This window comes from Nyctereutes procyonoides, unplaced genomic scaffold (assembly GCF_905146905.1).
Source record: "Nyctereutes procyonoides isolate TBG_1078 unplaced genomic scaffold, NYPRO_anot_genome, whole genome shotgun sequence".
Lineage (NCBI taxonomy): Eukaryota > Metazoa > Chordata > Mammalia > Carnivora > Canidae > Nyctereutes > Nyctereutes procyonoides.
Genome location: NW_026575044.1, coordinates 12,401,254 through 12,415,833, shown reverse-complemented (window position 1 = coordinate 12,415,833; position 14,580 = coordinate 12,401,254). Strand labels below are relative to the sequence as shown.

Here is a 14,580-nt window from a genome sequence, read left to right as displayed (position 1 = left end):
ACCCACTTACTTTATTTCCTGGTCTGCCAGTCCATGACAGGAGGAAATCACAGTGCTGTGAAGACATTATGATGATTCTCTTTGGTCACTTGATTTAAATGCTTCCAGAAAGGAAATGACTCTGTCCTACATATCCTACGCGTAGCTGGCTGCCAATCCTGTTCTGCAGGATCTCCAGCAGCCACATTTTGTTTTTGAACCTTGTACCCTGAGGTGACCTTGATGGAATGCTGCTATGAAAAATGACACACAGGGATCTCTGTGGCTCCCAGTGGTCATGTTTTGCACACTTACTAGTAGGACAGCTGTGGGCAACCAGAATGGTGGTCTTCCCCATTTGGGGTTTTGTCTTTCCGAGAATGTTGTAGAAATGGAATCACGCAGTCTGCAGTCTGGGAGTAGAGGCTCTTCCCAGGCTGCTGCCGCCTTTACTGATAGTCCTCCACGCAGGGCTGTGCCACAGTTAGTCATTCCTAGTTCAAGTATGCCTCCTGCTTTCCAGTTTTTGATCATTAGAGATGAAGCTGCTATAAACCTTCACACACAGGTTTTTACGTGACCACGAATCTTCCTTCCTCTGGCGGCCATGCCCAGGAGTGTCGTCCTATGGTGATTGCATGTTTAGGTTTCCTCAGAAATGATTGTACCATTTCGCATCCCCACCAGCAACATCTGAGTGCTTCAGCCTCTCCAAGTTTGCAGTTGTCAATGTTTCTTCATTTAGACATTCTAGTAGGTGTGTGGTAGTATCTCATTGTGGGTTTTTGTTTTGTTTTTTACATTCAATCTAATTGTTTATATTTTAGGGCTTAAGTTTGCCACTTTATTTTTTGGTTTCTGTTTCTTCCCTCCACTTTGTTTCTTCTTCCGGTAGATTATTTGAATATTTCTTAGAATTCTTTTTGGATTTTTTATAGTATTTTTTAATGCACCTTTTTGTGTAACTTTTTTAGTGGTTGCTGTTGGTGTAATACATGTGCAAAACATACAATTTACTAGTGTTGTCATATTATTAGTTGGCGTGAACTCTACAAACATTAGCTTTATGTCCCTTTTCCTTCCTCTGTTTATAGTGTAATTATCTTTATCTTAAATATTAACTCTACCTGCATTTGGCACTGTATCAGAAGAATTATCATTTTTGCTTCCATCATCAAACCTAAGTTATAAAACTTATAAGAAGATAACCTATACATTTTTACTTTTATTTTTTTAAGATGTATTTATTTTAGAGAGAGAGTGGGGGGAGGGCCAGAAGGAGAGGGAGGGAGGAGGGAGACCCCCCTGACCCCCCCCACCCGAGCTTGGAGCCCTACCCTGATATGTGACCTGAGCCGAAATCCAGTGTCTTACTCTTAACTGACTGAGCCACCCAGATGCTCCTACATTTTTAAAATGTGTTCAGTTTGGTTTGTTAATCATGTTCTTGCTTCCTTCTCCATGTTCCAGGATTCCCTCTTTTATAGTTTGTTACTTAATTTCTGTATAGAGAACTGTAGCCATTCTTTTAGGGCAGGTCTGATTTTGCAATAATTCTTTAATTCTCCTTTCTCTGAGCTGTCCTAATCTCTCCTTCACTGAAGAATATTAATTGCCCAATATGGAACTATGCCCTGACAGTTCTTTCCTTTCAGCATTTGAAAAGTGGGTGCCGTTGTCTTCTGGCCTCTGTGGTCACTCAGATTGCTTTTCTTCTATAGATGTTTCTTTCGCTGCTTTCAAGATTTTTTTCTTTTGCCTTCAATTTTCAGAATTTTGATGTGTTTTGGTTGGATTTCTTTCTCTTTATCCTGTTTTAGGTCACCCTGGCTTCTTGAACCTCTGTGTGCATTCTTTGACAAATTTGGTAAATTTTCATTCATATTTCTCCAAGTATTTTTTCAGCCCTGCCCTCTTTCTCCTCTCCCTCGGGACTTCAGACACATGCTAGATCTTTTTTATAGTCCTGCTGGTCCCTGAGGGCCTGGTTATTTTTTTCTGTTTTTCAGATTGAGTAATTTCTATTGTTCTTTCAGTTCACTGATTTGTTTCTCTGTCCATTCCATTCTGCTGTTGAGCCAATGTATTTTTTATTTTAGTCACTATATTTTTCATTTCTAAAATTTCCATTTAGTTCTTTTTTATGTCTTGTTTCTTTGACTTTGTTTCTTTGCTTGCTCCTACCCAGGGAAGATGAAATTCCTGGTTCCCGACTCAGCTTTCCCTGGAAGCCCTCAGAGGAATGCTAGGGAAGCCTTGTTACCCCTTGCTGAGGATGAAACTCCACACTCTTCTCTATGGTGTCGCTGAAATAGAATGGTTATTGTTGAAAATTTTCTTGCATTCTTGACTGCCCCTTTCCTGATTCTTCAGCTGGATGGCAGGCTTATTGTTGGCACCTGTAGGTGTTTCCAGGTTGCTGGTTTCTTCAACTCCAAGCCTGGAATAGAGGAAGCAAAAGAAAACCCAAAGACCTTAGCGCCATGTAATTCTTGGCCAGTCAGTCTTCTTTGCCTTTCAGTGTCTTATGTCACTTGATTTATGATGTTCACGGTTTTTGGTTGTACTTAGAGGGAATAATAGTGGAAAGTCCATTTATTCCATTTTTCTAGAAGCCAGGATCCTAGTTTTAATAGGTTTCTGTGACATATTTTCTGTTACCAAGCAGTTCTAACTTGTGAATTAAGTTTTAGAGAATGGATTTAGTTTTCTATTATAATGGAATGTAAGTCTGTTGGTGAGTTCCTCATAACACCTATGCTTGAATAGTCATTGAATGATGCATTTTTTGTCTTGTCAGATTTTACCATTACAATTCTACATTTTTTTCATGCTTTCCCCACTGTTAATTATTTTTATAATGCACTCTCCATAATTTCTTCATATCTGTGTTAAAATCTGCAAATAAAATCAACTATATTTTTTAAAGGAAGAAAAGAAAGCTTTAAACAATTCTGAGTAATGTGAATCCATTACTATGTGAATTTTGATCACTATTTTGTTAATAAATGTCAAGATTGGGTCTGATGTTTGGCATTTCACTTTCTGGAATGTGTGATCTTTTTTTCTCCCTGTGCTAGACACTCAGGCATGTCACAAACCGCTCCACCTCTGTGAGTAGCTTCAGATGACATGAGGGCTGCGTAGTGTAGGGAGGCCTTCTCTGAGACACAGAGCTCATGCTTTGCAGGAGGCAGAAAGAATAAAGGGCCCACAGAGCTTCAGCTTCACTGGTCTCATGGTATATAAAACTCTTGCCGGTAAAATGGAAAGACAGCAAAAGGTTTAATATACAATATAAAATATTAATATTAAATGTTAATATATCGTTCACAATATTAAATATTAATACATAAAAAACAGCCACTCCACAAGGGATCAGTGAGGGGCAGAAGACCTCCTCTTTTTTATACACTGATGCACAGAAAAGTTTGCATTTCTTGATCCAATTTTTTTGGCACCTTCTTTCTCTCATTCTTCTCTTTTCTCCTTTGGCCTGTCTTGTGTTATTGGAAGTGATCTATCTCACCTTTGTGACCATGACCAGACAGTAGAAAGGGACCTAGGAAAGAGAAGGGCCCATCTTTTCTATTTTAGGACTCAGGTGGTTGGAGAATTTAAGAAACATTCTCCAAATGGTTCCTAATCCAGTTAATTTTTTTTCCCTGTAATTAGGGAAAAAGTAAATTTAGATTAATAGGAAAAATGCAACTCCTTTTGGATATCACTGCCTAATATTTCAAGACTATTAGGACTTGGTGGCATAAATAAAATTGTAACATCATCACTTCTTCCCCCTCCTGTTTTGTTCTTACTCAACACACCCAATACCACAGCCTTGCTTTCAACATTATCAGCCAAATAAACCGTGTCATGCTTACTAATGTTTATTAACATCACTTAAACTGTAGTAGATAGCATACATTTGGATACAAACAAATTATACTACTTATCTCCAAATCGATTTTACTGATTTTGAATGGGAGATAAGTCTGTGGAAATTCTTTAACTTTCAGGTCATTTTTGTACCACCATCTTTTTTGGGCCGATGAGTTATTTCAAGGCTGTTTGCTTTATATAAAGGGACTTTGTGAAGATGCAGTTGATATCAAAAAAGGTTATGAACACGAAGATCATCCATCTGCCATATGCCTCATTACGGTGGGTAGAAATGCATTACCATATGCTAATGTTTGTATGCAGAAACCAGGAAGAACAAACAGAGTTGAATTGGAGGGTTACATATTGCTAGATCCATTAGTAAACGATCACAATGCATGACTAATGTTCTAAAATATCGCAAAGAACATTATTCCCTCTGATAGCCATTTACAAGAATTTACATTCCTTATGCATAATTTCTTCCCTAACTAAACTCAACCTAAGTCTGTTATGAAGCTCCTTCTTTATTTTCAAAACTCTAAATATACAATATCATTTATAAATAATTATCTCTAGTACATAATTGATGTTACCAGCTATTCTCTCAGTATAACATGTCAAGAAATTATCGTAAGTTACAGCCCAGAGGTTTAGGTTAAGTTTATGAATTCTTCTAGTCTACAATTCTAAGAAAGGGTAACCTTTCTAATGAATGATTTAATTCAGTTTTATATGGAATAGTTCTTTTTTTCAAAGAGGTTAAAATACATAGAAGTATATCTTTTAGGTGTTTAATATACAGTTGAACAGGATTCCAGCAACTTTTATTTCATTTACCAACTGAATAAGGTAGAAACTGAGTGAGGAAGAAACTAAAAAGTAAAACTGATAATCACCAGACTTAAAAATAGTACAAGGATTTAGACAAGTTATACATTTGATAATCAAAAACTGTGTTGACTATACATGTGTTATAAGGTTAATACTTATAAATCAATAGCTTATTTTAGAATTGATTATATACAGTGGCTGACACATAATAGGTGCTTAATAGTCTTTGAGTGAATGAATAAATAAAAGAGTTAATGAAGAAAGAGAAGTTAGTCACTACAGGTGAAGTACATTTTTTATAGTTCTATTGAGATGAATGTTTCAAAAGGATTAAATTCAAGTTGAGACATTTCATAGAGGAGTATTTTTTATATGATTTTATTCTAGAAGGAAATTGGTTGGGCAGCTATATAGGTTGTTTAATGAGTGACTTTATGACAGAATTTATTGGTTCGTGATGGGTGGGAAGGCAGAGGAGACTTTAGATTATCTGTGAATGCTGGTGCCTGGTGGATGGTAATGCTAACAGTGTGACCCTAGACCCTGTCAGCTTCCCCCAGAACATCAAGAGGAAGTGAACAAAACTTTCCAGGTAATTTATAAATATTTGTTAGTTACGTATTATATGCAAAGTAAATGGATACAAACTAAAAATGAGGTATTGCTCTTTTTAATTTGCTTACAGTTTATTGGAAGAGAGAATTCTTTACATATAAAAATGATTGCTAATTCCAGAAGTAGTCACGTGGCTTTGCTAATCATTATAGCTAACCAATTAGCAAAATACAATACAAAGAAAATTTGTAAAATATCAGATACTGAGAGGAAGCAGAGATTAGATTAGCCTTTGTAGTTAAGTCAGGGGGTGTTTCATGAAGGAAGAACACGATGAGCTAGGCCATGCTGGATTTGAATAGCCAGGGAGCAGGGGAGAGTATGAATGTAAGTAAAGCATTCAGTGTGTGATTGATGTGAAAGGTCTTAAATGTTGGGCCAAGAATAGTAGAATAAGGGAGAAATAGGAGCCAAACCTGGGCATTAGGGCTGAGAAATTCCTCGTGGGACTTGTGAAGAAAGTCAGCAAGAATAGGACTTTCTGAGACTGAAGAAACCAGGGCCAAAGGGAGGGAGAACAGAGATTCATAACCAGGAGAACCGAAATATGGGGGTCAGGAATCAGAAGGTGGCCACTTGTGCATTAGGAGTAATGGGGATGCAGGTGCCAATGAGGATTGACAAGGGGGAGGCAGGAAGGATGAGCAAGGTCAGGAATGCAGATGAGGAATTGTTCAGAAGTTAGAGTGGAGTGCAGGAGTGTGTGGGTGCTCTCCTGGGATGAAATCACGCTGTGAAGGGGCTAGGGTTTCTAGAACTGGATGGGATAGGACAGACGTGGATCATTTTATCCAAACCTATTCTTTCAAATGGGAACCTAAGTCCTAGAGAGATAGTGGTCTGTCCAAGGCCACAAAACCTGCCAAAGGGTTGGAGGAGGCAGTACTTTGAGTGCTAAATAAAAATATAAATTTTTGTGTTTCTCTTCTTTTGGGGGAGAGTGCAGTGAGTGGCGCTAGTAATCTACACTTTTAGCAAGCCCCTTAGGTGATTTCCTATGCAGAGTAAACTTTGAAAACTATTTCTTCTTTTTCCATGCTGGGCATGGAGTCTAATGTGGGATTTGAACTCACAGGCCTAAGATCAAGACCTGAACTGAGATCAGGAGTCAGACACTCAACCCACTGAGTTACCCAGGTGCCCTGAAAATTATTTTTAATGAACAGTTGTTGAAAGCTTTTGAACGTGTTGTTTTAGGAAAATCAATGTGATGTTGGTTTGTGGGGGGAAAAGGAGATACAGAGTTAAAGAGATCACTAGGAGAGTGCTGGAATCATGCAGGTGTGAGCCGGAATGGCTTCAGGTAGGAGGTTGGCAGTGAGATCAGAAAGGAAAGGAGATTTTGAGACACATGTACTAGAAAAATCAGGATCTGGTAGCCAGATGTGGGACCAGGAGAAGAATACAGAGTTAATCTAGAATTTTAAAGCTAGAACAGCACTTTTCAATCTTTTTTTTTTTTTTTTTTTTTGAGGAGAGTGTACATTTTTAAAGTATTTCAATAGAGGGATCCCTGGGTGGCGCGGTGGTTTGGTGCCTGCCTTTGGCCCAGGGTGCGATCCTGGAGACCCGGGATCGAATCCCATGTCGGGCTCTCGGTGCATGGAGCCTGCTTCTCTCTTTGCTTGTGTCTCTGCCTCTCTCTCTCTCTGTGTGTGACTATCATAAATAAATGAAAAAAATATTTTTTTTAAAAAAAGTATTTCAATAGAGCTGGGGTCAAAGGTGTTAGCTATTTATTGATGAAAATGCATTTTGGGAAGAGAATTAATAGAATATGGGAAGATAAGAAAATTCTGGAGGGAGGAAGGATGCCGTGATCTATGTTGTTTGTCTATGACAGGGCTTAGTAGCATAGTGATGGAAATTTCTCCAGGCTACATTTTGAATGAGCTCAGAAGAATGTGCACATTACTTGAACTATGTAATTTTAGCCTCTTTATCCCACGTTAGTGCTCATGTTTTTAAGTCTCACACATAATTGGGACTTCAAAGGTAAAAGCAACTCCTGGTTGGATGGTTACCCTGGGTTCATAGATATTTCAAAAATACATCAACTCTTGAATTTTTCTACTGAGGCTTAATCTTAGTTACGATTAATATAATATTTTTTTCCTGTCTTTTATTGAGATTTAGCTTGTTTTAGCTACTGGTGTTTGGATTTGAAGAACATAAAAAGCATTTGGTATATAAAGAATGATGTATACAAAAGGAAGTATAAAATACGCTCTTTGTGACATGAAAGGATGGCCAAATTATACATTTTCTTTTTGGTGATGAATTTGGATTTTTCAGCACTCAACATTTACTGTCATTTAATTAGCTGAACAGGTCTCGAACATATTCTCTAGATGAATTTTATAAAGAACAGTTACAGCAAGCTACCCAGGCACAGAAGCAACTTGAGGATATCAGAGATAAAGCTATTTCTGAAATCAAAAGTACAATTTTAAAGGTAATTCTTTAATTACATCCTCTCTCTTTATCAATTTTGAATACTAACTAAAGCAGTTGCTCCAAATTACATCCCTGGACAAAGTGTTGGAAACTGGCAGGTAGATTCATTAGCCAATGAGCTAATGCTGCATATTTAGTGGGTGCAGGAAATTTTCCAGGTGCTGCGTAGAATGCAAGTATTTATGTGTACAGGTATATCCCCTGCTTTTTGAAAGTTCACGTTAACACCATTTTGCTTTTATGAAAGATCTGTATTCGTACCTCTTTTTGCTAGCTAACTGAAAGAAATCCAAAGAGAATTTTTGCCTTTATAAAAAGCCAGAAGCAAAAATAGCCTTCAGTATCCGTTTTGCAGTATCCTTTTTGTTACAGGGGCAGCACCCAGAGCCATGAGAGGGACCCCCTGGGTCCTTCCCCAGGACGCACAGTTGGTAGGTATCTCAGCATCGGGCTGACAGAGCCTTGAACTGTGTCTGTGATCTAATGTGCTTTTTCTTGACTTGGTTTGTGCATCCATTAGCAAGATGTGTCCTTACGGTATCAGAAAAGCCTAATAGAGGTGACTTTTATAGTTTGGGAGTGCTAAAAAATTCTTCCATATAAACTCATGGTAATTGCCTCTGCTTTATGCTATTTTGGATTATGGAAGGTTTCATAGTGACTCTACTTTTGGATAGTGGGAAAAATCTTGTATAAGTGTGTGTATGTAAATGTATTTGTCTCTTTACATACATCCCTTCAAGATACCTAAAATCTAATCTGAGCTGACATATATAGGGAAATACAATTTGTTATAAACTTCGGTTTCATAAGATGAAAACTCATTGCTCAAGAGAAACATACCTAGATAAGACAAAACTCTCCTAAGGATTCTATAAAAAGGACTCAGTAATGCAATGAACAGTGTCCTCTGAACATTCTTACCTGAGATGCTATGACTCATTTCACAGGATTATTCCTTACGTAGGGATTTACAACACATGGAAGCATAGTTTACAAGTGCAGTTTGGTAAGGAACTGATGCAGTGTGTCTGGTTGCGGGCTTGCTGCCTCTCTTTGCTAGTTTGGCAGAATCCAGGTGGATATTTGAGGCTCTCTGGAGGAATAAGTGGACTGGGTCTCCCTCAAGCCATTTTCAGATGTTATTTCTTGAATTAAACTTTGCTAGATACTAGGAAGTGGCAACTTCAGGGCTTTGCTTCTTGACAAGGAGATAAAATGCAGCTGTTTCACACCAATGAAAGAAGAACTCTCTTTCTTCATTGTATTCCGCAGTCACCCTAACCTCCCTAAGCCTTGTCATATGGACAGACTCTGGGACAGTTTGGCCAAGAATCATATAAATCAAACAGGGATGAACAGCACATATCTTAGACCGTGAGATAGTAGTTACATATTCCTATAGTCATTCTAGTCTCTCCCATTCAGTATCACCAGGATCTGGTCATAAATATTTGTTAAGAGATTTCCACTTAAACTTCAGATAAGAACCCATTAGACCCACTGCCAACCAACCACCAAATTATTGAAATTTACCCAAGTTATTCACTCCATGGAAGTATGCAGATTTAATAAAAAAGATCATAAAACTCAGAATGTGTACAAACCAAAAAAAAAAATATGGGGAATGGAAGTATAAATTAGGCATTGCATTAATTTTTCCTTCTTTGGTGTTATCTCTCCACAGAGGCTCATGCCCTGTTTTGACATGGCTCTTTAGCCAATACATGGCTGAGTTGCTGGGTCCCATCCCATGCGGCTACCTAAGTCAGGCAATATTCCCCCTTTCCCCATTTCCAGGCTGAGTGTAATTAGAAAGCACTGACATTACGTCTACTATTTTGTTAAGGCATTTCATATTTAAATGCTACGGACCATGATTATTAAGCTTTTGTGGGCAAGAGAATCACCTAGGAAGCTTGGTATAACAAGGGGTTTCAGTTTCAGCAGGTGTGGCCAGGGAATTTATTTCTAACAAGTTCCTAGGTGAAACTTGATGCTGCTGGTCCTGGAATCACTACTCTAGAATTCCTCAGGAGAATCAACAGTTTATTGATGTGTTCAGACTAAACTTGATATGTGAATTGAACATACTATAAAACTATATTTCTCACTGAGTTTCCCTGATCTCGGTAGCAACATCTGATTCAGAGAACTTCAGAGATATCTGTTAGAAATAAAGTCATAACTTCAGATGCAGATTTTAACAAATAATGAATCATGCCTTAAGTTTCAGTGGCTGCACCCTTTAGGAAGAATTTGAATTATTAAGCATTTGTCCTATCAATTTGACTTGCCAGAAGTTTCACCATGCATAGAATTTTGAAAGTGACGGATATTTTCATCACATCACATAATTACTACTATTTTCTTGCGGTGAGAAAGGAAAGGAAAAGCAAAGGAAACCACCAACAAAATAAAAAGGCAACCTATTGAGTGGCTAAACATATTTGCAAATGATGTATCTGAAAAGGGTTTAATATCCAAAACACATAAAGAACTTCTATGACTCAACGCCAAAAAACCTAAATAATCCAATTTAAAAATGGGCAGAGGACCTGAACATTTTTCAAAGAAGACATAGAGATAGCCAAGAGACATATGAATGCTCAGATCACTAAAAATCAGGGAAGTACAAAACAAAGCCACGATGAGATATCACCTTACCACCTGTCAGAATGGCAATATAAGAAAGACAAGAAGTACGGTGTCAGCAAGAAAGTGGAGAAACAGGGAACCCTTTTGCACTGTTGAGGTAATGTAAATTGTGGTGTAAAACAGTATGGGAAACAGTAGGAAGTAAATTAAAAACAAAAATACCAGATGATTCAGTAATTCCACTGCTGGATTATTTACCCAAAGAAAATAAAAACACTAATTCAGAAAGATATATGCACACCTATGTTTACTGCAGCTTTATTTACAATAGTGAAGATATGGAAGCAATCTAAATGTCTATTGATAGATGAATGAATAAAGGTGTGGTACATATACACAATGAAATATTACTCGGCCATCGAAAAGGATGGCATCTTCCCACTTGCAACAACATGGATTAGATCCAGAGGGTATTATGCTAAGTGAAATAAGTCAGAAAAGACAAATACTATATGGTTTCATTTATATGTGCAGCCGAAAAAATGAACAAAAGCATTCATAAATACAGAGAACAAACTAGTGGTTGCCAGAGGGAAGGGGCTTTGGAGATGGGCAAAATAGGTGAGGGGATTAACAGGTAAAAACTTCCAGCTATAAATAAATCATGGAGATGAAAAGTATAGCATAGGGAATATATGTTGTAATAATATTGTGTGGTGACAGATGGTAACTACATTTATTTATTGTGAGCATAGTATATTGTATATAGAATACAATATATTCTATAGAATTGTGAAATTTCTACATCATATACTGGAGACTAATTAGAACATTGTCAGCTATGCTTCAGTTTTTTTAAATTGCAGTTTTCAGTATGTGGATCTTTTACCTTCTTGGTTACCTATATTTGTAAGTATTTTATTGTTTTGAGGATATTATGAAAGGGATTATTCATTTTTCAGATATTTTGTTGTTTCAGAAATGCAACTGATTTCTATATCTTGATTATTAGTTTTAGTGTATTTTTGATGAATTCTTTAGGATTTTCTGTAAATAAGATTATATTATTTGAAAACAAAGATAATTTTACTTCTTTTCTTCTGATACAGATGCCTTTTGTTTCTTTTTCTTGCCTGATTACTCTTGCTGGACTGCCAGTACTATATTTAATAGGAGTGAAGAGAATGGGCACCCTTGTCTTGTTTCCAATCTTAGAGGAAAAGCTTCCAGCCTTTCACCATTGAATATGATGGTGTTAGCTGTGAACTTGTCATATATTGCCCTTATTATGTTGAGTTATGTTCCTTCTCTACCCAATTGTTGAGCATTTTTATCATCAGAGAAGGTTGTATTTTATCATATGCTTTTTCTGCATTTTTGAGGTGATCACATGATTTTTATCCTTCAGTTAATGGGATGTATCTTATTTACTGATTTGCGTATATTGAACCATCCTTGCATCCCAGAGCTATATCTTGCCTGATCATGGTGTATAATCCTTTTAATATGTTGTTGAATTTGGTTTGCTAGTGTTCTTGTGGAGAATTTTTGCATCTGCATTCATCAGGGATATTGGTCTGTAGTTTTCCTGCAGTGTTGTTATCTAGCTTTGTATCAGACTAATGCTGTAAAATGAGTTTGAGGATTGTGCCTTCAAGTTTTTGGAAGAGTTTAAATGATCCTGGCATTAATTTTTCATTAAATGTTTAGTAGAATTCACCAAGGAAACCAAATAGTCTTGGGTTCTTCTTTGTTGGGAAGTTTTTGATGGCTGACTTGTCCTTAATTGTTACTTGTGCTTCTAGTTTCAGACTTGGTTGGTCCTATGCTTCTAGTAGTTTATCTGTTTCTTCTAGTTTAACCAATTTGTTGGTGTATAACTGTTTATAGCTGTCTCTTTTGATTGGATAATTCAGCCCATTTTTATTTAGAATAATTATTGATAGGTAATACTTACTAATACTCTCCTATTATTTCCTGGCTGTTTTGTAGTTTCCTGTTCCTTTCTTCTTCTCTTAATGCCTTCTGTGGTGAATTGATGATTTTCCATAGTGCTATGCTCTGATTTTCTTTACATTTTGTGAACCTCCTATATCTCTTTGCTTTGTAGTTACTATGAGGCTAATGTAAAAAACATCTAGATAGCACAGACTATTTTACACTGGATAATTTTGATCACAACAAAAATACTACCATTTTATTTTCCCCCTTTTATGTTTTTGATGGCATTATCTACCTCTCTCTATATTGTATCTCCATTAACAGTAATGTTAGTGGAACTAGTTCTTTTTAATATTCTTGTCCTTTAATCTTTACATAAACTTAAGTGGTTAACAGCCTACCATATTACATTTTTAGAGTATTACAAGTCTGACTATGCCTTTTATCACTGTGCTGTATATTTTCATGTTTTTTTAATTTTTATTTATTTATGATGAGAGAGAGAGAGAGAGAGAGAGAGAGAGAGAGAGAGGAGGGAGGCAGAGAAACAGGCAGAGGGAGAAGCAGGCTCCACGCACCGGGAGCCCGACGTGGGACTCGATCTCGGGTCTCCAGGATCGCGCCCTGGGCCAAAGGCAGGCGCTAAACCGCTGCGCCACCCAGGGATCCCTATTTTCATGTTTTATATTACTAGCTAGCACCTTTTCATTTCAGCCTGAACACTTTCTATCATTTCTATCATTTCTTGTAGGGCAAGTCTAGTGGTGAGGAATTCCTTCAGCTTTTGTCTGGGAAAGTCTTATTGCCACCTCATTTCTAAAGGACAGTTTTACCACATAAGGTATTCTTCATTGGCAGTTCTTCTGCTAGCTCTTTGAGTGTGGCCATAAAGTTTTTACTTAGAAATCTGCTGATGGCCTTATGGGAATTCCCTTGTAAGTTACAAGCTTTTTTTTTTCTTTCCCCTCTCTTGCTGCTAAGATTCTGTCCTTGTCTTTGATTTTTGAGAGTTTTATTATGTGTCCTGGAGAGGATCTCTTTGATTTTGTTTAGTGACTTGTGAGTTTCATGAACTTGCATGTAGAAATCTCTCCCCAGATTTGGAATGTTCTTAGTCATTTTCTTTAAATAAACTTTCTGACCTTTTTCCCTCTCTTTTCCTTCTTGGACCTTCAATAATTTGAAAATTGGTTCTTTCTTTGGTATTCTCTAGATTATGTAAGTTTTCTTCACTCTTTTTTCACTCTTTTTTCTCTGATTGTGTAATATCAATTCATCCGTTTTGCAGTTTACTTTTTTCTTATGTGTTTTGTGAAGTCTGTTGTTGAAGCTCTGTTGAATTCCTCATTCAGTTATTATATTTTTAAAACTTGTTTCTTTTTTACATTTTCTGTCTCTTTTTGAGCATCTCATTTTGCTTGTATTGTTTTCCTGGTATCATTAAATTGTATATCTGTGTTCTCTTCTTACAGATCTTTGAGCATCCTTTTTTAAAGTTTTTGTTTAAATTCTGTTTTTTGTTTAAATTCATACAGTGTAATATTAGTTTCAGGAGTAGAATTTTATGATTCATCACTTATATACAACAGCCAGTGCTCATCATAACAAGTGCCCTCCTTAACACCTATCACCTGTTTAGCCCATCCCCCCTACACATTTTCCTCCATCAACCCTCAGTTTGTTCTCTGTAGTTTATGACTTGCCTCCTTCTCTTTTTTCTCCTTCTCCAATGTTCTTCTGTTATTTCTTAAATTCCACATATGAGTGAAATTACGGTATTTGTCTTTCCCTGACTGGCTTTGCTTAGTATAATACACTATAGCTCCATCCATGTTGTTGCAAATGGCAAGATTTCATTCTTTTTGATGGCTAATATTCCATTGCGTATATATACCACATCTTCTTTATCCAGTCATCATTTGGTGGATATTTGGGCTTTTTCCATAATTTGGCTATTGTTGATAAAGCTGTGCTAAACATTGGGGTGCATGTGCTCCTTTGAATCAGTGTTTTTGTATCCTTTGCTGGGTCACAGGGTGGCTTTATTTTAAGGAACCTCTATACTATTTTCCACAGTGGCTGCATCATTTTGCATTGCTATCAACAGTGTAAGAGGGTTCCCCTTTCTCCACATCCTTCCCAATATCTATTGTATCCTCAGTTGTTAATTTTAGCTATTCTGATGGGTATGAAGTGGTATCTCATTGTGGTTTTGATTTGTATTTTCCTAATGACAAATGATGTTGAGCATCTTTTTGTGTGTCTGTTGGCCATCTG

The 14,580-nt window shown here is 37.0% G+C and overlaps 1 protein-coding gene across 1 annotated transcript in view; it reads left to right on the top strand.

The window, feature by feature from the left end:
• Positions 1 to 14,580, top strand: part of DNAH14 (dynein axonemal heavy chain 14) — a 321,116-nt gene that overhangs the window by 36,323 nt on the left and 270,213 nt on the right. Inside the window, 2 exon segments of the mRNA XM_055324379.1 lie at positions 3,996 to 4,140; positions 7,631 to 7,762. Of these exon segments, the coding sequence (XP_055180354.1) occupies positions 3,996 to 4,140; positions 7,631 to 7,762 (277 nt within the window).